Here is a 25,658-nt window from a genome sequence, read left to right on the forward strand (position 1 = left end):
CGCACTACATGCTCAGGAAAGAAAGCAGGAAGTACGTACAATGACCAGTTAACACTGGCAACTCTGGGTGACAGTGTGGGTGGCTCTTCTTATCTATAGTTTCTAATTATTATAATCAGCATGTAACTGACAATCCCTTAGAAGAAGTAAAAGGAACTTGATTTGGGGTGGTGACCATACAATACAATATATAGATGATGGATTACAGAATTGCACACATGAAACCTATATAATTTTATTAATCAATGTCACCCCAATCAATTCAATAGTTAAAAAATATAAAGGAGAAGGACAGCTGTGTCCCTGCGTCCATGCAATACAAACACGCTCCACCCACATACCTTGTTGAGCTTGCCCAGTGAAGAGATAAGATCCGCCCACTCACTGGAGGACTCGAAATTTCTTAAAGCCTTTTCAATCACTGAAGAGTAAGTTCTGTATCTGTAGTCATTAAGTAGTTCCTGCTCTTCTGGATCCATCTTACATTCTCACAGCAGAGGAAATATCTAAAAGCAAATTAAAAATAAGTGAGGCAGCTATTCAAGGACACAAATCATTCCCAGCGCAGAGCTGTTGAGGACAGGCGTCCATTGCACAGCACCGTGCACTCAGGAGATCCAGTTCAAATATTTGAGCAAGGTTTCTAGTCCAGGCACTATCACAGATAAAAGATAAACAGTTCCCACCCTCCTGGATTCTGAGCTAGATGAATGGATAATGCGGGTAGAATCAACAAGGCTGGGGTTCTACCTCACTGACAAAATTAATTCTGGGAGGTGAACTCACAAAGCAGCTAACATATTGTTGCCAATGGATAGTGCTGAATGCAGATGGCCTCTCCCATTGTAGAGCATTTATAAAACCTAAGGAAACAACCTACTTGGTAGTTCAATGGTTCTCTACTACTAGACCAGGATAGAGGATTAGACATATTCTAGAAGAAAATCTGGTCGTGACCAGGTATCTCAGTTGGTTAGAGGGTAGTCCCTATATGCCAAGGTGGCAGGTTCAATTCTCCCTTAGGGCACATACAAGAATTAACCAATGAATGCATAAATAAATGGAACAACAAATTGATGTTTCTTTCTTTCTCTATTTCTCACTGTCTAAAATTAACCAATCAATAAAAATTTTTAAAAATCTGGTGGGGAGAAAAAGTTAAAAAAACATGAAGATGTCAGAGTCTTCTGACAGGCTATTCAGTTACTGAGCTCCCATCCCCCTACAGGCCCCACCAGGTGCTGCCCTGACAGTTTTAGGCCAGAGTGTAGAGCAGGGGTAGGGAACCTATGGCTCGTGAGCCAGATGTGGCTCTTTTGATGGCTGCATCTGGCTCGCAGACAAATCTTTAACTAAAAAAATAATAATGTTAAAAATATAAAACATTCTCATGTATTACAATCCATTCATTTCCTATCACTCATGTTCATGGTTGCTGGTGGCTGGAGCCGATCACAGCTGTCCTCCGGGACAACACCAAATTTTTATTGAATAATGCATAACGTACAAAGGTAGTTGTATGGCTTTCACGGAATTACATTTTAAAATATGTGGCGTTCATGGCTCTCTCAGCCAAAAAGGTTCCTGACCCCTGGTGTAGAGTCTAGATGTAGGAGGTTACACCAGAGCCCAAACTATCACTTTATTCTTCTTGCCCTTGTACATTCTTTGATGGATTCTTTCATCTTTTCCTGTGGCTAGACACATTCATTATATATGAACCACTGCAGCTATTGCAAAGCCCAAGATGTAGACAGTCTAATCACAACTCCAGCAGCAATCATTTCCCTTTATTTTTATCCGCAATGAGACAAAAGGAAACAAAGAACAACAGGGAATGCTGCTGACTTGACTTTGTGAACACACCCATCATTTATACATTGTAACGTACATAATATACATGCACACTTCTGTCGTTTTGTTTTTATTCCTTCATTTAAAAATCTGTGAGAGTACTTAATGCTGACCCATGAAGTATTCTATATTTATGACCTCAGAGACTCATAGGTACTACAGGACACCCTCCCTCTGGTGTCCAGCCCCAATGTCCAACCCCAGAGGGTGGGGCAAGTCTGTGTATTTATTTGTCCATTCTGTAGGCTTACGTGTCCAGAATTCTCTACGGTTTTAGGATGCCTTCAATATAGACTTTTTTGAGGTAAGAATATTTCCTATTAAAAAAAAAAAATCTGAAGGTCATCCCATCAGTCTATTTAAACAAATTACAACTCCAAAAAAATACTCTATAAGATATGGAAATGTTGACAATCCTGGCACCAAGCCTGGGTGCCTCTTTCTTTTTCTCTTTATTCTTGGTGATCTATATCTCCCCATTCCTATAACTTACAAATACCATCCCTGTGCTAGCAACCCATGGACTTATAACACCTGCCCAAACCTCCCTCTGATGTCCACAGTCATGCACGTATCCACTTGACCCCTCCACCTGGATGTGGCACAGCTGTCTCAAAACTCGGTGCATCCCAAACTAGGCTCTCTGGCCACATATATTGTATTTACTGGCCAAGTGAGGGAACATATCTCCTAACTGGCAATTCTAAGAAGGAACAGAGTACTAAAACAGGGTTCAGGAAGGATGAACCTGGAAAACACGCAGTTGGTAGAAAAAGCCAGTCATGAAAGACCTGTACAATTCTGTTTATATTAAATGCCCAGAATTGCTGAATCTATGGAGATGTCAAGGAGATCAGTGGTTGCCAAGGGTGGGGAGTAGGGATGGAAGAACTACAAATAGGCACAAGGGATCTTTTTAGGGAAATGGAAATGTGCTAAAATTGGCTTATGGCGATGAGCGCACAACTCAGAAAATTTACTAAAAATCTCTATACTGTATATTTGGGTGAATGTTATTGTCTGTATATTATATCTCAATAATGCTGTTGTTTAAAAAAACCTATCCTCTTAAGCACAGTAAAAAATTAACAATAGAACAATTATAAAAATAAATTAAACTAAGAAAACCCTCTACTCTTGATTCCATTTGCTCGGCATGCTCCTTCTCCAGTCTTATTTACTCAGAAAGTAGCTCTACCACCCATGGGACCTTTGACATCATTCTAGTCTCTTCCTTCTCTTCACTGGCCACACTGCACCCTACTCCGATTGGCTCTTCTCCCAAAACAGCTGTGGACTTGCCTGCTCTCCATCTTGATTGCACTGCTGTGCATGGCTCCTCCTCCCCCTGCCCCCCGCAAGCCTGTGGAAACTTCCTAACACTTCTGTATGTACTTTCAGAAAGCAATCCAAGAACCCTCTGCACATAAATTAAAACCCATTTTCACTGCTCTAGCCAGGTAGCTCAGTTGGTGAGAGCATTGTTCCAAAATGCCAAGGTTGAGGATTCAATCCCTGATCAAGGCGTATACAATAGTCAGCCAATGAATGCATAAATAAGTGGAACAACAAATCAATGTTTCCTTCTCTCCCTTCCTCTCTCTCTAAAAATCAGTAATTTTTTAAAGAAAAACACACCTCACCTGACCAGGAGGTGGCACAGTGGATAGAGCATCAGACTAGGACACGGAGGACCCAGGTTTGAAACCCTGAAGTCACAAGCTTGAGCGTAGGCTCACCAGTTTGAGTGCGGGGTGGGATCATAGACGTGACCCCAAGATCGATGGCTTGAACCCAAGGTTGCTGGCTTTAGCAAGGGGTCCCTTGCTCTGCTGAAGCCCCCCTCCTTCATCAAGGCACATATGAGAAAGCAATCAATGAACTAAGGTGCCGCAATGAAGAACGACGCTTCTAATCTCTCTCCCTTCCCATCTGTCCCTATCTGTCCCTCTCTGTCACAAAAAAAAAAAGAAAAAGAAAAAGAAAAACCCATCTTCACCATGTTTAAACTCTTCCCATTAAGCCTGACCAGGCGGTGGCACAGTGGATAGAGTGCCAGACTGGGATGCAGAGGACCCAGGTTCGAGACCCTGAGGTTGCCAGCTTGAGCACGAGCTCATCTGGTTTGAGCAAAAGCCCACCAGCTTGAACCCAAGGTCGCTGGCTCCAGCAAGGGGTTACTTGGTCTGCTGAAGGCCCGCAGTCAAGGCACATATGAGAAAGCAATCAATGAACAACTAAGGTGTTGCAACGCGCAGTGAAAAACTAATGATTGATGCTTCTCATCTCTCTCCATTCCTGTCTGTCTGTCCCTGCCTATCCCTCTCTGACTCACTCTCTGTCTCTGTAAAAAATCAATCAATCAATCAATTCTTCCCATTAAGCTTACAATAAGTCCAAACCCCTCTCCCACTCATACTGTGGCCTACAGGGTTCCTCCAACCTCTCTCTTCAAGATATTCTGCTTAACCTAAGACTAACTCTTCCTACCACAGAGCCTTTGCACATGCTGGGCCTCTCCAAAAAATATACTGTACCCACACCATAGGCTCGCTTGCTCATTCTTGGGAAGGCCTGCCCCTTTTTCTGAAATAGCCTTCACACTTTGAAAATATTAAAGATGGTAACAACGAGAAGTGGTAGTTTGCTTATTTTGCAAAGTAAGGTATCATCCAAATAGTCCATAAGTTTTTATGCCCCCAGGAAATTTACAGGTCTGAAATCCAGCATCTCTGAACCATTGTAATCCCCATGTGTAGTCTGTTAAATGTCAAAGAACTGAGGGAAGAAACATTAAAAAGGCTGGGTTTCACTCTCATAGTTCATAGTCCAATGAAAGAGGAAATACCTAAATACATAATTTCAATGTAACATGGCACACAGAGTGACAGAGGGCAGGCTGAAGTAACAGAGTGACGGTGGCAAGAGGAAAGAATAGAGAAAGCCCAACTACCAGCAGAGGTTCACAGGTGTGGGCAGCTACTTAGCAGGAAAAGAGAGAGCCTTGTCAGTGATAATGTGTGTGTTTAGTAGGTGGGTAGCAAAGGGGCATCACTGCTCATGACAAGAAGGGTGTCAGTCACAAGAGCAGGTAGCTGGAGCAGTTCAATGTTGGCTATACAAAGAAAGTACTATTTTGTAAAACTAACAGCACAATTAAGAAGTTTGGAAATAGTCATTCAAGCAAGCTTCTTTATTTCAAAATATGGGGCATTCAATATTATGTTATTAAGAAAGTCTTCTGGGTAGGCTTGGGAAATCCACCATTTACACATGCATTTATCTCAAGCATCACACAAGAGTCCTGTGAGATGGGTATCATCAAACTCCAGCTGAGGATATTGGAAATCAGGCCCTCCAAAAAACAGCCCCAGGCACACAGCAGGCAATTGGCAGATCAGGATTCTAGCTCAGGTGAGCATAATGCACAGAGCCTTCACTACATTATGCTATAGTCCAGCACTTAAAGCAGCAGATTTAAAATGATCTTGCAGCCTATCCTTAATACTTTTACTGTGCGAGACTTCTACAGCCTACTAACAATAATATACACAAGAGTCATCACTTAAAAAACTGTATCTGACAAGATGGATCTGCCTGAAAATCTAAGCTGTCAGCAGAAAATCTCTCTCCTTACCTATTCTTAATGCCTCAGAAAAACAAGTTCAAGTAAAAAATCAACAGCCAGAGCCAGAAGTTAATTGTAGGGATGTTTACATGAAGGAACAATTCTGAGTTACATGAAAAAGAAAACAGTGAAAAATAACAGCTACCCACCCACCTTCATGAGCAAGGACATTTATCAACAGATAATGACCCTTAGTCTACAGCACAAAAACACTCCTCTGCAATTGGTTAAGTGGTTGTCAACTCTAGGGCACATTATTTTTCATTTGGTCTTTCAAAACAGTAATTAAATTGTGGAAAATTTAAAGACAGTAATGGGAGCAAGCTGAAGGGGGCGGGGGAAGGGGAGCTCCACTTCCTTATTTAAAAAAATAATCCTACAGAAGTTTTCCAAGGTGTAGGGAAGCTGTCCCAGGTTAGAGAAATACCTGCGGTGCAGTTTCCATAAGCAGCTGCACTACTGCTAAAGGGCCACCCACGTCAGCAACAGCCAGCAATCCTGTCAGACGCAGGGGACAGGCAGGCAGAGAGCGCGCATCGAGGCTAGAATCCCTTCTCCCGGGGACACTTTGGGGTCTTCCCTTAACAGGAAAGCCCTCATTTTATAAGGGTCTCAGTCCTCCCTGCCTAGGTCCGCACAGCAAACAAAGGGACAGCTTCTCCAGCGTCGGCAGGCCGAGCTGAGGAACTGATGGGCCGTGACCCACCTGACCTCAACCCGCCGGCAAGGGCGTGGCCGCACTTCTCGCCCTACCCGGAGCAGCGGGAACAGGGGTATCTGCCCAGCCTCCTGGGCTGCCTCTTAGGGGTCCCGGGCCGGAACCAACGCCCACGCACGGCCTCGCCAGAACTGCCCCCGCACTACAGCAGTGCTGGACGGGTTTGCGCTCCGGAAGCCACCGACCCTCCGGGACCGGCGCCACTTCACCGCCAAAAGCCTGCGCAGCCCGAGGAGGACGCCTGCACCTCTCGCCACTCGCGGGCCGGCGGGAGACGCCTGGGCTCCCCTGGCTCCACGCGGAGGCCGAGGACGCGGGCCCAACTTACCCACAGCGGCGGCGGCCTTTTTCAGGGACGCCCCCACGAGCGGCGCGAGGAGCCGGCCGGACTGCGGCGGAAAGAGGACGGAGGATGCGGCGCAGTGGGAAGCCGGGACCACGGAGGAAGCTGCGCCGGAGCCCGTGTGGCCGCGGCTCCGGGAAGGGGCGGCTCCGGGGGCGGGCCCTCGGCGTGCGGGGCGGGGCAAGGGCGGGACCTAGGTGCGGGGGGCGGGACCGCGGGCGTATCCTGCGCGCTCGGGGCTGGGACGGGAGGTTGGGAGGCGGGCTCTCGGTGGGAGTGGGAGGATCCTGTGGGAGGATCCTGCGCATGGACTGCGGTGCACGCGGCTTCGTCCCACAGCTTCCGGGCCATCGGCGGGCGTCGCTGTCAGCAGCCGCTGCCAGCTCGCGCCTTCGCAGTGGGCCAGTCCCCAGCAGCCAGGCTTCGCACAGGTGAGCAGGGGGCTCCGACCCTAACCTGGCGCTCCCGAGAAACCCAAAGAACGCGGACGGTTGAAGCAGCTTGCCCGAGGAGGGGCTTTGGAGTTAGAGACAGGGGAACCGTGGGACTCAAGCAAGGAAGGGACCAAGGCAACTGGCTCGCCCATTCTTCCGGTCACTCAAACGCTTGGGGAGGAGGCGGGCCTCAGGAGGTTCGAGGACTCCAGCTAAGGTGCCTCGCCCCTACAGGCCGCAACCATCCCGACCCTTGGCATCGGAGGAGGTGAAGAAGTTAATTCCTGAGATGAGTTTGGTTAATTTAAGTGCATCTTGGCTCGGAAAGGGGCTCTCGTCAACTCTAAAGAGCATTAATATTTACAGATAAACTGTAACCCCTTCCTGTCATTCTCACAAACCTTCAGACCTGGGACAGTTTAGACCAGGGGTCCCCAAACTTTTTACACAGGGGGCCAGTTCACTGTCCCTCAGACCGTTGGATGGCCGGACTATAAAAAAAAAAAACTATGAACAAATCCCTATGCACACTGCACATATCTTATTTTAAAGTAAAAAAACAAAACTGAAATAAATACAATATTTAAAATAAAGAACAAGTAAATTTAAATCAACAAACTGACCAGTATTTCAATAGGAACTATGCTCTTCTCACTGACCACCAATGAAAGAGGTGCCCCTTCTGGAAGTGTGGCGGAGGCTGGATAAACGGCCTCAGGGGGCCACATGTGGCCGGCTGTAGTTTGGGGACCTCTGGTTTAGACCTACCCAACCTGACCTGACAGCTGCAGGGCAAGAGGCACCTTGAAGGATGGGAGTCAGGTGGAGTTCACCTGAGCAGCCTGGCTGCACCAGCTGGGGTTAGGGACCAACCAAAACTATGCTACCTGTTGATTGAGGTTATAATTTCTATAGAAGCTTCTACCCGTGAACCCCTTAAGGTCCCTTAAGAATGTTCAGGTCTAGTCTGGGGCTAAGGCAGTCATGAAAGAGTTTAGCATGAGAGTACCATATACCCTAAATTGTGCAGAACAGGCCCTGGTAGGTTGGCTCAGTGGTAGAGCATTGTCCCGGCGTGTGGAAGTCCCGGATTCGATTTAAGGCCAGGGCACACAGGAGAAGCTGCCATCTGCTTTTTTACCCCTCCCCCTCTCCTTCCTCTCTTCCCCTCCCACAGGCAAGGCTCCACTGGAGCAAGGTTGTCTGGGCGCTGAGGATGGCTCCATGGCCTCTGCCTAAGGCACTAGAATGTTTCTGGTTGCAACAGAGCAACGCCCCAGATGGGCAGAGAATTGCCCCCTGGTGGACATGCCAGGTGGATCCTGGTCTGGAGCATGCGGCAGTCTGTCTCTGCCTTCCTCGTTCTCACTTCAGAAAAATACAAAAAATAAATAAATAATTTGTGCAGAACATTTTAAGTATATATGAATGTTTTTGGAGAAAGGGCATATCGTTTGTCTCAGATTCCCAAGGGGATTTATCTCCTTCCCCAAATCACCAAGAATATTTTAATAGTTTGGGTTGCTGGATCTCTGGCCTAGCTATCTCTATCTTCTTTGGCTATATACTAAGTGCCCTGGATGTAAATCCTCCAATGGTCAATTATGGGAATGGTCTTAAAGTAGAAGCAGAGAAAAACAAAAGGATTGAGCATTTAGCCAGAAAATTTATTTCATGAAAATTTATTTCCTAATGAAAAGATGATAAATTTCATTTTTACAAAAACAGAGTTGAGCCTGACCAGGCAGTGGTGCAGTGGATAGAGCTTCGGACTGGGATGCGGAGGACCCAGGTTCGAGACCCGAATGTCACCAGCTTGAGCGCAGGCTCATCTGGTTTGACCAAGGCTCACCAGCTTGAGCCCAAGGTCGCTGGCTTGAGCAACGGGTCACTCGGTCTGCTGTAGCCCCATGGTCAAGGCACATATGAGAAAGCAATCAATGCACAACTAAGTGCCACAACGAAAAACGGATTGATGCTTCTCATCTCTCTGTGTTCCTGTCTGTCTGTCCCTATCCCTCTCTCTGGTTCGTGCTCTGTCTCTAAAAAAAATATATAAATAAATAAATAAAAACCAGAGTTGACAAAATGGTGAGATTTTTCAAATTATAGCCACACCCCACAGTGCATTGAACTGATGAGATAAAAGAACAGTTATACTCACCTTTAAAAAAGAAGGAGAGAAGCCCTGGCCGGTTGGCTCAGCAGTAGAGCATCGGCCTGGCATGCGGGGGACCCGGGTTCGATTCCCGGCCAGGGCACATAGGAGAAGCGCCCATTTGCTTCTCCACCCCCTCCCCCTCCTTCCTCTCTGTCTCTCTCTTCCCCTCCCGCAGCCAAGGCTCCATTGGAGCAAAGATGGCCTGGGCGCTGGGGATGGCTCCTTGGCCTCTGCCTCAGGCGCTAGAGTGGCTCTGGTTGCAGCAGAGTGACACCCCAGAGGGGCAGAGCATCGCCCCCTGGTGGGCAGAGCGTAGCCCCTGGTGGGTGTGCCGGGTGGATCCCGGTCGGGCGCATGCGGGAGTCTGTCTGACTGTCTCTCCCCATTTCCAGCTTCAGAAAAATACAAAAAAAAAAAAAAAAAAGAGGGAGAACCAGTCTGCCAAAACCACTAGGTACAACTTTGTCCTAATAAATTTACATAAAATAATATGCATGCCTTATATTTATGTCACCTATCTCCAAAGAACTCCAAATGTGTGGGAAGTTCATTTAAATTAACAAGTTCAAGTATTAGTTATATTTAGATTTTACACTGTGTGGGAGGTTGGCACCCCTCACACACATGTTGTTCAAGGGTTAACTGTATTTTAAACCCATAAAGTAATAACTCAGGTTATAACTAGGATTGACAGTAAACGTATAGCATTAAGATTTGAAAGTTTATTCCTACAAGAAGTGTTTCTTGGGTCAAGTCTTGTCACACTTAAAAGTCTACTTAGCTCTGCTCATACTAATTAGGGCATTTCAGGTTTAATTGAAATCAGAACTTTGTTACCTCTTCTAATCATAGAAAAGGCATTATAAGTCAGAGATGACTACATTATCTGACTCAAGCTGGCCCACCCATTCGCGAGATTGGCCAGATAAACATATTCTGAGTTTCTGTGTGAAGATACTGGTGACTTTTTAAGTGTGTCTCTTCTATAAACTTGATTTTACTCCACCCATCTGGATAGAAGTCCTGCACAGTTCTGTATTTGATGCTGTGCCCACCTGTGGTTGACTTGCAGGAACAAGTAAACCTTTGTCAGGATCGTCATTATCACTGGTTTCATCTCCACACTATATTACTGTTCGGCTTTTTGCTCTGTCACAATCCTTGTTGCAGTTCTGTAGGTGAGGGAGAAGTCCAAGGCCAGGTCTAAGGCTGATATTGTGTGGGGATTTCCCACACATAGGTCAGCCTAGAAAAGTGTGTCACAGAGAAGCTGATGTAGACAGGATCACTGGCTCCATCTGGTGCCTGAAGAACACATCTGATAGATAACCCGTTTAAACTATATTTCATTTATCTACCTTATGGAGATCCAATTTGGGGATCCAATAACCACATGGCTTACAAATCACCTACATTCATTATATAACCTCCCTTCATTTTTATACCAAAAGAGTTTCCCATTGTCTCTACACTCATAGTGGTAAAGCTGAATGTGACAAGTGTGAGGTGCCAAGTAAAGCTAGGGAACTCCATGCCAAAACAGTCCTAGAGACAATCCTGGCTCTCGGCTCTTAGCCATGTGATCCTGGCAAGTTGATCAAGTTCTCCAAACCTTTACTTCCTCACTTGAAAAATGACATTAGTATCTACCTCAAAGGACTGTTGTGAGAACTATGTAAAACAGTGTTGGGAAACTCTTAGTATGCCATGGATTCTCAATTCATGATTTTTTTTTTCTTTTTCCCTTCTGATTCCAAGCCTAATCTATTTTTCACTATTGCATACCATGAAACATTTTTATGCACTTTTATTAGACTCCTTTGGTTGCAAAAAACCCAGTTTACACTAGCTTAAGAAAAAAGGAACTTTCTTTTAAGTTTACAGAGGATCATGGAGCATGTCTTAGAACCAGGTGTCTCAGGAATGGTCTGAGGCCAGGAAAGGTTTGCCACCATGGGGCGGGAGCTGTCTCTCTTTGGGCTACTCTGTAACTGCTGCTTTTGAGAGTCAGTTGTCTCCTTCCCTGGCAATGCCTGGCTCCCTCTGCTCTTTGGACCACATGGGGTGGGCCTGCTCACAGTAATAGCTCAGAGCTTTCCCGGGTTCTATTGCAGTTGGTCCCAGGGCTGGAGTAGTCAACTGAGGCTAGCAGGACAAAGTCATCTTGTAGTTGCTGCAGCTGTAAACTTGGGGAAGAAGCAGGGGGTGGGGAGGCAAGAGGTAATTCTTGGGGAGAGGGTGCTGGGAAGATCATCCAATAAGGGCCCCCTATGCCTTTTTCTTAAAAATGAGAAATGCCATTCATATCAGCAGTTTACAATTAAGAGTCTTCTAAGTGAGCTACCTGCTGACCCAAAAATGTCAAGGTGAGATCTGAGTAGAGACAATAAAGGGGACAGGGATGAAATCAAAGGGATTGGCCTGTCTGTTTACTTGTGCACTTCCTGTCTGTGAGCCCAACAGGCCATCCTGAAAGTGATCCACATCCCTGTGCTACTGCCCATTATTGGCAGGACTCAGGAAGCCCACATAGAGGAAGACCAGAATGTAAAAGGGAGGCAGGAAGTATACAGAAAATCATTAAAATGTTTTTAGAGCCAGAAAAGAAGTCATTAAAATGTCTTAGGAGCTATGGTCCGAGACGAACATAAGAGCATGTGGGATTTAATCAGGCAATTGAGAGATAGAGGAAGGAAGTGAAGTGCAGGCTGGGTAGAATTCGGACTTCCCTTTGTCCAGAGAGGATGAAACAGTGTGGTGAGGGCTGAGAGAGCCAGAGAGGCATTTGCTGTGCTGCTATGTAAGTTGGAAAGTCAGGAAAAATAAATACCCTGCACCCTGTGATAGACCAGAAGTAATAGGGTCACCTAGGCAATCCTAGTCTCCAAGATAAATGAAACCTTGAGTATTTTCATGCTTTACTGATTTCCAAATGGAAAACAGTATTATCACCCTGGCTCTGTAGCTAAGTTGGATAGAGCATCTTCCCTACACACCATGGTTGTGGGATTGATCCTGCAGTCAGGGCATGTACGAGAATCAACCAATGAAGCCTGGACTGTGGTGGAACAATGGGGAGAGTGTCTACCTGGAATGCTGAGGTTGCCAGTTCAAAACCCTGGGCTTGCCTGGTCAAAGCAGATATGACAAGCAATCAATGAAAAACAAAAGTGAAGCAACTATGAGTTGATACCTCTTGCTCTCCCCACCCCTATATCCTCTCTGTAAAATCAATTTTTTTTTAATTAATTTATTTTTTTTTGTATTTTTCTGAAGCTGGAAACGGGGAGAGACAGTCAGACAGACTCCTGCATGCGCCCGACCGGGATCCACCCGGCACGCCCACCAGGGGCGATGCTCTGCCCACCAGGGGGCGATGCTCTGCCCCTCCGGGGCATCGCTCTGCCACGACCAGAGCCACTCTAGCACCTGGGGCAGAGGCCAAGGAGCCATCCCCAGCGCCCGGGCCATCTTTTGCTCCAATGGAGCCTTGGCTGCGGGAGGGGAAGAGAGAGACAGAGAGGAAGGGGGGGGCGGGGGTGGAGAAGCAAATGGGCGCTTCTCCTATGTGCCCTGGCTGGGAGTCGAACCCGGGTCCCCTGCATGCCAGGCCGATGCTCTACCGCTGAGCCAACCGGCCAGGGCCTGTAAAATCAATTTTTTAAAAAATCAACCAGTGAATGTATAAATAAGTGGAATAACAAGTTGATGTTTAATTTTTCTCTCTTTACCTCTCTCTAAATTAATAGAATATTTTAAAAATGGCATTACCCCCCTTTTTTTTTCTTAAGTGAGAAGCGGGGAGGCAGAGAGACAGACTCCTGCATGCGCCCCAACCTGGGATCCACCTGGCAAGCCCCCTACTAGGTGATCTGCCCATCTGGAGCTCTTGCTCCGTTGCTCGCCATCTGAGCTATTTTAGCGCCTGAGGTGAGGCCATGGAGCCATCCTCAGCGCCCGGGGCCAATTTGCTTTAACCAAGTCATGGCTGCAGGAGATGAGAGAGACAGAAGGGAGAGGGAGAGGGGTGGAGAAGCAGATGGTCACTTCTCCTTTGTGCCCTGACCAGAAATCGAACCTGGGATATCTACATGCCAGGCCAGGGCTGCATTACCCCTTTTTTTCTGCAATATTATTGTCAGATGTAGTTTTTGTGGTCATGAACAAGTGACAGTGTTGCTGTTCCCACTGTGAACAGCCCACCTACACTTGGAAAATGTATTTTCTTCCCTTTGCATGTTGTCCATTGGACATCTATTGTATTTGTATTGTCCAGCTAATCATTCTGACTAAGGTCTTCATTCCTTTCCAAGCTTTCTTCACAAGTATATATTTTCTCTTTAGCAATATCATTTGGTCTTCGAGTCCTTTTTTCTACAGACTATAACAGGAACCAGTCCCCTTTGAAAGCAGTCAATGTGGAGTTGCCTGTTGTCCACGAGACCACAGCAGGGGCCGTGGAGGCATCTGAGTAATCATACCAGGCTGTAAACCAGAGGGGAGCGCAGACAGGTGAAGGGGAAGACACCTGCATGTGTCAGAGCAAGGAGATGGTCTGGACAAAGTTGCCCAGGCATGAACAAGATGACAGAGGTGGCAGGGAAACCTTGCAAACAATCTGGGAAGAACACAGAATGCAAAACCTAAAAGAAAAACCCATTATGGAAGAAATCATATCCTGAGGGGTGGGGGAGACATTTCTCCTGAGTCCTTCAAGCTACATAAACTACTTAAATATAAGAACCAATTAAAATGTACTCAAATATAGTAAAACTGAATGAGATGCAATGCAAGGGTGCAGAGCTAAGGAAACAGAGGCAAATCATCATCCCTATAGAGTTAAGAACCAAGAAGCAGCTGAGGACAGCTAGAAAACCGCTCCATAGTCCTAGGACCTCTCACCAGACCACTGGTTCTAAAGTACCCTCTGAACACCAGCAGTGCCTGGGAATTTGTGACAAGTGTTCACTGTTGGGCCTCAGTTCTGGGCAATGTTTAACATGCCCTCCAGGTGATTCTTATGCCCTCTAAAATCGGTAACCACAGACTTGCTTCCTCTCAGGCTGGACTTTGGGTATAGCAAAATTACTCAGCTCTGTTCCAGAACTAGAAACTTCCTCACTGAAAGATCCTAGCTGACACTCCTGAGGGACAGAAACAGACTACAATACCAGAATTCGTTCACTCATTCCACAAACATTTATTAATCATTAAGCATCAAAGAAGGCATTCACCAGTTTTGGACAACTTTGTCACGGACTAGTTGGCCGTGTGGCTCGGTAGCATCTGGTGGCAAGAGGGCCAAGTAGACAGGGGTCTCAGCCCCCTCCTCCACAGTCCTGGTGCCGTAATCTCCAGCCATGTCTGTCTTCACCCACCCGGGGCAGCACGCATTTAGCAGAATCCTATCTGCTTTTCTCTTCTCATTCAGATGCCGGGCCAGGATTCGTGATAAGACTGTGACCCCCAACTTGGACACGCCATAAGCAAAGTTGGGCCAGCCTTCTCTCTCATGCACTTCATTCTTTGTATCCTCCACAAACTTTTTCATGAGGTCCACCAAGTCCTCCTCCGTGAGGGTCTCACAGCGAAACTTCTCCTGCAGATCTTCACTGCAGTTTTCAAGAGCTTTGGAACCCTGTAGACTACTGATATTCACCACTCTGCCTGAAACAGAATGATAAGAAATATGAAAGCATGTCACATAAACAATTATTGGTTGACTCTGCCAACCCTGCGATTGAGTTATGGTGCCAGTTTAACTGCTGATTAAAAAACATGACTCGCCTGACCAGGCGGTGGCACAGTGGATAGAGCGTTGGACTGGGATGCCGAGGACCCAGGTTCGAGACCCCGAGGTCGCCAGTTTGAGCGTGGGCTCATCTGGCTTGAGCAAAATTTAAAAAAAAAAATGTTCACCAGCTTAGACCCAACGTCACTGGCTCAAGCAAGGGGTTACTCGGTCTGCTGAAGGCCTGCAGTCAAGGCACATATGAGAAAGCAATCAATTAACAACTAAGGTGTCGCAATGAAAAACTGATGATTGATGCTTCTCATCTCTCTCCGCTCCTGTCTGTCTGTCCCTATCTATCCCTCTCTCTGACTCTCTCTCTCTCTGTCCCTGTAAAAAAAAAAAAAAAAAAAAAAAAAACATGACTCGCCTGACCAGGCAGTGGTGCAGTGGATAGAGCGTCGGACTGGGATGTGGAAGACCGAGGTTCAAGACCCCGAGGTTGCCAGCTTGAGCGCGGGCTCATCTGGTTTGAGCAAAAAGCTCACCAGCTTGAGCCCAAGGTCGCTGGCTCAAGCAAGGGGTTACTTGGTCTGCTGAAGGCCCGCGGTCAAGGCACATATGAGAAAGCAATCAATGAACAACTAAGGTGTTGCAACAAAAAACTAATGATTGATGCTTCTCATCTCACCCTCCCCATACACCCCACCCTCCCCATACCCACTCCAGGGGCTTCTGAACCTGCTTTTCTAGGGGCAGGCCCTCACCCTGAGGACCAAAACTCTTACCGATTTGCACAATTTCCTAGGGCCAATCCATGGCTTGGGGATGAGCCCTGTCCATCCTTAATGATGCCTACTTTCACATGTGGAGTGCGTTGATTCTCCATTCTGATTTTGATTTTCCTTACATTTTAAGCGATCGTTAGTAAAAAAATTATAATTAATGAGTTAATATTCATATTAACAATAATTCATGGCTACTAAAGACACAGCTCTCTGTAAACACAGATATGCAGGCCAAACCTATATATAAAATTTTGGCCTGACCTGTGGTGGCGCAGTGGATAAAGTGTCGACCTGGAAATGCTGATATCGCCAGTTTGAAACCCCGGGCTTGCCTGGTCAAGGCACATATGGGAGTTGATGCTTCCAGCTCCTTCCCCCTTCTCTCTCTCTGTCTCTCTCTCTCTCTCTCTCTCTCTCTCTCTCTCTCTCGCCCTCTATCTCTCCTCTCTAAAAATGAATAAATAAATAAAAATTAAAAAAATGAAACAGGAAAAAATAGTTTTAAATTTTTTTTGAAGTATTGGTGGAAATAAAAAACAGTACACATATAAATTTATACATTTCATCCAATATTGAAAAACAGCAATTTATGGGGATTCTTTATTTTTTTTTTAGTATGAGAGACAGTGAGGAGAGAGGGACAGACAGGAAGGGAGAGAGATGAGAAGCATCAAGTTGTTGCGGCACCTTAGTTGTTCATTGATTGCTTTCTCATCTGTGCTTTGACTTGGCTGGGGGGAGGGGGGGCTCTAGCCGAACTAGTGACCTCTTGCTCAAGCCAGCGACCTTGGGCTCAAGCTAGCAACCTTGGGCTTCAAGCTAGTGACCTTGGACTCAAGCCAGCGACCATGGGGTCCTGCCTATTATCCTATGCTCAAGCTAGCAACCCCACACTCAAGCTGGTGAGGCCACACCCAAGCCCGAGACCCCATGCTCAAGCTGGCAACCTCAGAGTTTTAAACCTGGGTTCTCAGAGTCCCAGGTCGATGCTCTATCTACTGTGTCACTGCTTGATCAGGCGGTGGGTGAAGGGTGGGGAATTATTTTCTTACATATTATTCTGAATCGCACACCCTCTGCATCCAATAGGATAACTGGATTTTATTTACTTTTCTGAGTGGCACAACCCTGTTAGGAGGTCCCCTCACTCAGCCCCTGAACAAGAGCACCCACTGATCCCCCAGGTACCTAAGACTCTTCGGTATTTTCTTTCTTTCCATCCTTCATTACTTCCCTCTCTCTCTCTCTGGTAAAATCTTCTTCCCGATTTTTTTTTTTTTTTTTGTATTTTTCTGAAGCTAGAAACGGGGAGAGACAGTCAGACAGATTCCCGCATGCGCCCCACCGGGATCCACCCGGCGTGCCCACCAGGGGCGACGCTCTGCCCACCAGGGGGCGATGCTCTGCCCCTTCGGGGCGTCGCTCTGCCGCGACCAGAGCCACTCTAGCGCCTGGGGCAGAGGCCAAGGAGTCATCCCCAGCGCCCGGGCCATCTTTGCTCCAATGGAGCCTTGGCTGCGGGAGGGGAAGAGAGAGACAGAGAGGAAGGAGGGGGGGTGGAGAAGCAAATGGGCGCTTCTCCTATGTGCCCTGGCCGGGAATCGAACCCGGGTCCCCCGCATGCCAGGCCGATGCTCTACCGCTGAGCCAACCGGCCAGGGCCATCTTCCCAATTTTAACTTTTATTTGAAACCTACAGAGAAGTTGCAAGAACAGGTCAATAAACACCCATATACCCTTCACCTAAGTTTACCAATTGTTAGCACTTTGTCACGCTGAAGATTTTTATCATGGTATGACACTATTATCTAAAGCAGTGATTTTCAACAGATGCACTACAAAAAGTTTTAAAACATGCAATACCTGACCATTTAGTCAGGGGCACTGCCCCCTCTTCCCTTAGACTGTCAAGTAAAGAAATGACCAGAGCCAATACAACAATAGCTGTCTGGTGTAAATGCCTGTCTTGAACCATAAAGATATAGGCCATGTAATAGAGTTGCATCTTATTTTTCATGTTGCATAATAAGGTTGTGTCTGATTGGTTAATTCTCGGCACCAGAAATATTTATGTACAAGTATAGGCACCTGGTTTTTTAAAGTTTTTTTAAAAAAATATTTTATTAATTGATTATAGAAAGGATAGAGAGAGAGAAGGGCGAGGGGAGGAGCAGGAAGCATCAACTCATAGTAGTTGCTCCTCATATGTGCCTTTACTGAGCAAGCCTGGGGTCTTGAACCAGCGACCTCAGAGTTCTAGTAGTCTATCCACTATACCGCCACAGGTCAGGCTATGTACCTAATTATTATTATTATTATTATTTTTGTAAATCAATAAAAGTTATACCTATTTGGTTTTAAGAGTAAGTTTATTAAAGCTGGAAACAATGAAACAAGGAAGGGCCTAGAATAGAAGAAACAACAAAAGAGAGTGCAGGCAGGCTGCCTTGGCCCCCTAGAACCCTTATGGGAAAGAAATGACCCTACACTGGGAAGTCAGAGCAAAGGGCGCCTGGAGACAGGTGCAGGGGTTAGTTCCAGATAAACTGCTGCTGCCCATTGCTCCCCTGGTTGCAAGTCTCATGGGGACCCTTAAAGTTTAGGAGATAAATGTCTATGGGGGAAGGAGAGGGGGGAGGGAAAGGCACGGGAGGGAGAGCATGCCTTATACCTATTTTTTGTCAGATCAGCAGTAAGTACATTTTTTGGTGTGCTGCAGAATTTTAGTAACTAGTTTATATGTGCCATGACTTGAAAAAGTTTGAAAATCACTGATCTAATGGATAGTCCAAATGTCCCCAACTATCTCAGTGATCTTTCTTTATAGGCTTTGTTTGTTTTCATCCAGGATCCAATGTGAGATCATAGATTGCATTTAGTTGTCATAGCTCTTTAATCTAGAGAAGGTGAATATTCTAGGCCATTATTTTGCAATATTTCCCCCAACTTGGATTGGCCTGATTTTCTCATTATCAGGTCCACTTCAATATTTTGGCTGGGAGTATGACATCAGAGATGTTGTGCTTGTCATTACTTTCTAAACAGTTTTGTTCTCAATCATTTGGCTGCTACAGGGAATTAAATTTAAAAGGAAAGGAAGCTGGAAAAGAAAGACAAATTGTGGAAGCTATTCTTATGCCTCTGATGGAAATAAAATACCTAAGAGGAAGTAGTGTCCTCTTTGATCTGAGAGCACACCTCTGGGAGAGGCCACGAGGGACAGTCTTAATAGCAAATGGGTCCAATCAGCCCTGAGAAGGGCTGCACCCAGACCACCCCACCTGCTCTGCTGAGGTCAGGTGGCCTCACGGACCCAGAAACACACCCTCTTTTTAGAAAGAGTGGGCAAGCTGCTCCCCCTAGCGGCTGGACACTTGCTTAACCTATTTACTCAGAACCTTCAACAAATAAGCCAAATAACTTTCTTTAGAGTGATGATTATAAACCTGAATAAAGAGTAGTTTTTAATTCAGGAGGACAGCAATTCCCTACAAATCAAGAGGCAATGATACTCAGCATTTTTTCCTCCAGGCAAACGTGAAAAGTCACAAATATTCTTAATGTGTCGTAAAGCAGACATTCTGCTTTGGGAAATATAGTTGAATGAATTAAAAAGTGTGATTCCCCTTTTCTGGGTTGATCCCTAAGCCCCACCTCCCCAGAGCCTTCTCTTCTCTTTAAAAATGACTTGGTTTGGCCCTGGCCGGTTGGCTCAGTGGTAGAGCGTCGGCCTGGCGTGTGGGGGACCCGGGTTCGATTCCCGGCCAGGGCACATAGGAGAAGCGCCCATTTGCTTCTCCACCCCCCCCCTCCTTCCTCTCTGTCTTCTCTCTTCCCCTCCAGCAGCCAAGGCTCCATTGGAGCAGAGATGGCCCGGGCGCTGGGGATGGCTCCTTGGCCTCTGCCCCAGGCGCTAGAGTGGCTCTGGTCGCAGCAGAGTGACGCCCCAGAGGGGCAGAGCATCGCCCCCTGGTGGGCAGAGCGTTGCCCCTGGTGGGCGTGCCAGGTGGATCCCAGTCGGGCGCATGCGGGAGTCTGTCTGACTGTCTCTCCCTGTTTCTAGCTTCAGAAAAATACAAAAAAAAAAAAAATGATTTGGTTTGCAGTCATTTGGGGCTGCAATCCTTACTTCACTGTAACTAATTACCCCGATTTGATTGAGGGGTGTAGTCAGGAAACCTGGGATTGTATTTCCAGTTCTGTTACCACCTGGCTGTATTCACTTCACTGGGCGTCAATTTCCTTCCTGAAAGTGAAGGTGTAGGAACATAAGTTTTCTCCAGTACCTTGCCACTTTCAAATTCTATGACTCTAAAATCCATCAGGAGAAGACCTCCTGGTACTTGGTACAAGACATCCCTACAATGAAAGCTTTCATCCCAATAGGGAAGGAGCCCCAAGTGAACTAAATGAAGAAAACAAGGTGGCAAACATTATACTTAATGTCCCCTTTTATGTAAAAACGGGAGCAAAAAAAATTATGCAACTAGATTTGAATTAAAACTCCATCACCTCAGCCCCAGGCACTCACCAACTCCAGCAATCTGGAGACCTAAGGCTTCCTTCTGTCAATACCTGCAACTCTACCGGTGAGTTTTCCACTATCCCACCCCACTAAGAAACCAATAAAGAGAATTGCCTATGGAGGCTGGAGACAGGAATTGGGCAAGTTGGATGAGCAGTTCAAGTACAACTCTCACCAAGCAACTTTTTAGATCTTAAGATTTTTGCACTTATGCCTGACCAGGCAGTGGCACAGCAGATAGTGCGTCAGACTGGGATGTAGAGGAACCAGGTTCGAAACCCTGAGGTTGCCAGCTTGAGTGCAGGCTCATCCGGCCTTAGCGCAGGGTCATTGGCGTGAGCATGGGATTATAGACATGACCCATGGTCGCTGACTTGAGCAAGGGGTCACTCGCTCTGCTGTAGCGCCCGGTCAAAGCACATACAAGAAAACAATCAATGAACAACTAAGGAGCTGCAACGAAGAATTGAGAATTGATGCTTCTCATCTCTCTCCCTTTCTGTCTGTCTATCTGTCCTTATCTGTCCCTTTCTCTGTCTCTCTCTCTGTCACAAAAAAAAAGAAGAAAAAAGATTTTTGCACTAGAGATCATCTTTATTCTAAATATTAACTTTTTAAAAGCACATTTCTAATAAGAACCACAGAGTTGTTTCTTCTTAGAATCACAGCTGACTTCTTGGGAAAGAAAATCTTCAGGGAAGCAAGCCTTCTCTCCCCCCCCCCCCCCCCTTGCTGAGAGGTGCAACTTGACAATCCACACACTAGACTCACCATGAGGTTTTATTATCGGCAGTAACTCAGTGCAGATATTTCTTGTGGCAAAAAAGTTTGTCTTCAGTGTTATCTCAGCTTGAATGTCAAAGGGCGTTGGATCATCAACTTTCAAAAAGAAGGAAACAAAGACAAAGTCAAGCATTTTCCCCTGAAACTAATATGACAAAGTGAATTTTACCTCTAATTAAAGGGGGGGGGGGGAGCTAACTTTACAACAATTTTAAAACTACCTGGTCGATGGTTCTTAAACTTCAACCATGTATTGAGTCACCTGCAGGGCCTGTTAAAACACAGCTTTCTGGGCCCCACCCCCAGAGTCTGGATAGGGAAGGTCTGGGGTGGGGCGCCAGCACTTGCACTTCTGGCGAGTTCCCAGGTGACTACAGCTACTGGTCTGTGCGCCAGGCTGGCTGACAGCTGCTTCTCAAACTCCGATGAGCAGAGGGGGCAGCTAGGGGTTGTATTAAAACGCATACACACATTCTGATTCAGCAGGTGTGGGGCAAAACCTTAAGTTCTGGGAATTCAGCGAGTGCTCAGGGTTGCATGCGGTGCTGTCCACTGCCCACACTTAGCCGGACAAGGCTTCCAGCCTATGTCAGTGTTCCCTCATGCGCAGCCCAGGAAGCGGGGTGTTTATCCACCTCCCGCCTGCGCTCCCAGAAAGCCCGCAGACTAAGTTGCTGGTGCGGATGCACAGCAATGATGAGTAGCCAAGGCCAAGAGGATGAAGATTCATGCTTCACAATAGTTCCTTTTACTCAGTTCTCCTCTAGGTTTGTTTCTCTTCTCCACTAGGCCTGTTACTTCTTTCTACCCGCAGCACGGAGCAGTTCAATAACTTTGTTAATCGAGTAATGGAGTAAGGAATCGCCTTGATACGCCCCTACACACACCCAAAGTTTCAAAGATGCTACTTAAAACTACACTTGCACGTTTGATAATACACAAGTTCTCTGGGGGAGGGAGAAGGCTCACTTCCTTTATATCAGAGCCTATCAAAGCTCTCCATTAAACAGAGTCTCGAGTCCAGTAATGTGCAAGTGCGCGCTAATCGTGTCCGAGAGATTCATTTCCTGTCTGGGGCAGATGTCTCCGGACATCTGTGAATGCGCCCTTTCAAGAAAGTGAAAGCCCATAGTGAGCCAAGAGACCCTTCTAAGAGAAAGTGATTTTTACACGACAGAAAGCTGATCTGCCGAGCGGGGCGTAGCCCCTTCCCAGAGGCTGTTTACTTGATAGCCGAAGCTGATGACAGTTTTGCTAGGGTCCTGGACTGCTTACAGGCCGGCACAGGCCCGCGGGCGGGCGTGGCGCACTGTGCTCGGCGCCCCGGCCCACTCGAAGCTGAGCAAACTGCTCCTCCAACTCCGGAAAACGAAAACCCGCTACGGGAGGCGAGAGCAGAGAGCATCCTGAGGGACGCACACTGCTCTTCCCGGTCACTCAAGTGAAGGGGTGGGGATGCCTGCGGCTAGCAGCCCCTCACCCTCGGGACACCCAGGCCCTCGCACTCCCGCACTTACTCTTAAAGGCGATGCCCGCGTTGTTGACTAGCACGTTGAGCCCCCGGTACTCCTTGAGTAGGAAGTCGCGCAGGGCGCGGATGCTCTGCAGGTCGTCGATGTCCAGCTGGTGGAAGCGCGGGCTCAGGCCCTCGGCCTGCAGCTTCTGCACGGCCGCCCGGCCCCGCGCCTCGTCCCGCGCGGTGAGCATCACATCGCCCGAGAACTGCCGGCACAGCTCCCGCGTGATGGCGAAGCCGATGCCCTTGTTGCCTCCGGTCACCAGCGCCACACGGCTGCAGGACGACATGGCTGGGGGGAGGGGTCGTGCGGGGCACTTGTGGGAAGAGGGGATCGCGCTGGAGGATATGGGGGCACCGGTTGCAGAGATCTAGCCTTGGTCAGAGAAGCCGCACAGAACTGAGTTCTAGGATTCAGTTATGCGATTTTAAGGAACGAGGTCCCAGCCTGGGTCCCTCCCTCCAAGGAGGGGCCTTCTGTTCCCGAAGCTTTCGTAATGCCCCATTCTTGGGTTTGCACCCTCCCCGCGAGGCGTCCTCTGAGAGCCGCCTCTGAGCCAGGCCATAGTCTTCTGGTGGGGTGGTTGTCATTCTCTCAAAGCGAAGCCTAACCGTGATGGGTTGATCGGGTCTAGAGATTCTGGCAGTTGGACTGAAGAAACAACTTATTTAAGGAGAACCTCAAACAGAAAAACAAGTGTTGAGTGATTTTCTTGGGTGTGCACCCATCACCTCTTATAAGATTCAAATGTTTGCTTTTCCCTTAAAATGCAATGAAACTATTTGGTCACAGTAACTGCCTCTGAGGACATTGGTCCCATTGCTTGCTTAAGAGATACTCAAGAGAGAATTAAGAGCAAAAACGTCCAATGAGTAGGTTAACAGGTGTGCCCAGGGTATATTGCTGTGTGATTCTCTGTGTGCCCCCAACTGGGAGGGAGTGTTTATGAAGCACTTGGCACACTCTTGTGTGCCAAGCCTTTCACTGGAAATTTTTTTTTTTTTTTTGTATTTTTCTGAAGCTGGAAACGGGGAGAGACAGTCAGACAGACTCCCGCATGCGCCCGACCAGGATCCACCCGGCACGCCCACCAGGGGGCGAAGCTCTGCCCACCAGGGGGCGATGCTCTGCCCCTCCGGGGCGTCGCTCTGCCGTGACCAGAGCCACTCTAGCGCCTGGGGCAGAGGCCAAGGAGCCATCCCCAGCGTCCGGGCCATTTTTGCTCCAATGGAGTCTTGGCTGCGGGAGGGGAAGAGAGAGACAGAGAGGAAGGAGGGGGGGGGGTGGAGAAGCAGATGGGCGCTTCTCCTATGTGCCCTGGCCGGGAATCGAACCCAGGTCCCCCGCACGCCAGGCCGACGCTCTACCGCTGAGCCAACCGGCCAGGGCCTGGAAATATTTTTATTTCATCTTTACATAATTCCTACAGGTGCTAAGTGTCTGCATTTTAGGTTTGTCCAAGGTGAGATTTTCCCCCTCCCAAAGAAAGCTGTGCACCCACAAAGTTCAACTGAAAAGGAATTCCCAAAGGTGTGTGAAGGGTGGCTGGGTAATTAGAACTCCCCACCACCTCTATTAGTGTAATCTCAATGTGTTTGACCTCAGGGTATTCCATGGTGACTTGTAGATTTATGGAGAGTTTCTATCTCATCATGACTCAGCTTTTCTCAAGCGGAGCTGACTAAGTGCGTCTGCCACTGTGCCTCCACCTTCTCAATCAGGTCAACAGGTGAGGTCAGGGAGGTGGGCACCTGTTAGGTGTGCTCTCCTACTGTGGATCAACCAATATTTTTTTCCCCAACAGATTATTTGAAACTCTGCTTTAAAAATATTCAGATTTTCTGTATCTTCTCATGTGAACTTAATTCGTTTTTCAAAAAATTAGTATATTTCAACTAAGTTGTTGACTCTGTTGATATGAAGTTGTTCATAATATGCCTTTATTAATCCTTTTAATAGTGGTAGCAATGCCACCTCTCTCATCCTTATGCTGATCATTTGTGCCTTTCATATTTTCTTTTCCTGATCTGTCTGGCTAGAGGTTTATCCATTTTTCTCAAGGCAGCAGCTTTTGGTTTCATTGATATTTTTCTCTGCCTGTATTATATTTTTGTTCTAATCATTTTTTTATTTTTATTTTTTTTTGTGACAGAGACAGAGAGAGGGACAGATAAATAGGAAGGGAAAGAGATGAATGAGAAGCATCAGTTCTCAATTCTTTGTTGTGGCACCTTAGTTGTTCATTGATTGCTTCCTCATATGTGCCTTGACAGGGGACGGGGGGTTGCTACAGCAGAATGAGTGACCCCTTGCCAATGACCTCGGGGTTTTGAACCTGGGCCCTCTGTGTCCCAGTCTGACGCCCACTGCGCCACTGCCTGGTCAGGCTAATTTTTTTTTTTTTAACAAATGAAGTGTTTTTTTTGTTTGTTTTTTTATTTATTGATTTTTTAGAGGGGGAGGAGAGAGAGAGAGAAAGAGAGAGAAAGAGAAAGGGGAGGAGCAGGAAGCATCAACTCCCATATGTACCTTGACTGGGCAAACCCAAGGTTTCGAACCGGCAACCTCAGCGTTCCAGGTCGACGCTTTATCCCACTGCACCACCACAGGTCAGGCTGGTCAGGCTAATTTTGTTCTAATCTTTACTTCCTTGCTTTTACACACTTTGGGTTTTATTTATTTATTTATTTATATTATTATTTTGTAGTTTCTTGCCATGGAAACTGAGGTCATTGATTTGAGATCTTTCTTTTTTTCTAATATAGGCATGAAGGGCTATTAATTTTCCGGTCCTGGTCAGGTAGCTCAGTTAGGTAAAGTATTGTCTTGATACACAATACTTTAAGATCAAGTTCTCAAAGACTGTGTGGATGAACCATGTGAAGGGGACAGGAAATCTTGGTGTGAAGGAGGTCAAGGGACAAAGGAGCCCAGATACTAGATGGATCCTGCACATGGCTACAACCCCACCAGAGGTGAGGACAGGTGTGGAGAGAAGAAGACATTGAGCCATGAGCTGGCCTCAATCCTGGGTCAGGGAAAATAGAAGAATTAACCAATGAATGTATAAATAAGTGGAACAACAAATCGATATTTCTCTTTCTCTGTCCCTTCCTTTCTCTCTAAAATCAATCAAGAAATAAAAACAACAACAACAACTAGGTACTCTGTGGCCT

General features: G+C 46.9%; 2 protein-coding genes across 6 annotated transcripts in view; both read right to left on the bottom strand.

Annotated features, from left to right (window-relative positions):
* Positions 1–6,678, bottom strand: part of DOP1B (DOP1 leucine zipper like protein B) — a 98,923-nt gene extending 92,245 nt beyond the window's left edge. For 2 of the 5 annotated variants that reach the window (XM_066370247.1, XM_066370245.1), the window contains exons 1-2: positions 6,529–6,678; positions 342–506 (exon numbers count right to left, since the gene is read on the bottom strand). In XM_066370247.1, coding sequence (XP_066226344.1) covers positions 342–479 — 138 coding nt within the window. In that variant the 5' untranslated portion in view covers positions 480–506; positions 6,529–6,678. Of the gene's footprint in view, positions 1–341; positions 507–5,909; positions 6,131–6,528 lie in introns of those variants that run through there. The other 3 variants (XM_066370246.1, XM_066370248.1, XM_066370249.1) reach the window with 3 other exon arrangements.
* Positions 6,679–14,314: 7,636 nt separating this feature from the next.
* Positions 14,315–23,094, bottom strand: LOC136393316 (carbonyl reductase [NADPH] 3). Its single transcript, XM_066365931.1, has 3 exons — positions 22,483–23,094; positions 20,954–21,061; positions 14,315–14,805 (listed from the first exon to the last, which is right to left on the bottom strand). Exons 1-3 carry the CDS (start codon positions 22,769–22,771, stop codon positions 14,369–14,371), a joined length of 834 nt encoding a protein of 277 aa, XP_066222028.1. The 5' UTR covers positions 22,772–23,094; the 3' UTR covers positions 14,315–14,368.
* Positions 23,095–25,658: the final 2,564 nt, after the last annotated feature.

Source organism: Saccopteryx leptura, chromosome 2, assembly GCF_036850995.1.
Source record: "Saccopteryx leptura isolate mSacLep1 chromosome 2, mSacLep1_pri_phased_curated, whole genome shotgun sequence".
Taxonomy (NCBI): Eukaryota; Metazoa; Chordata; class Mammalia; order Chiroptera; family Emballonuridae; genus Saccopteryx; species Saccopteryx leptura.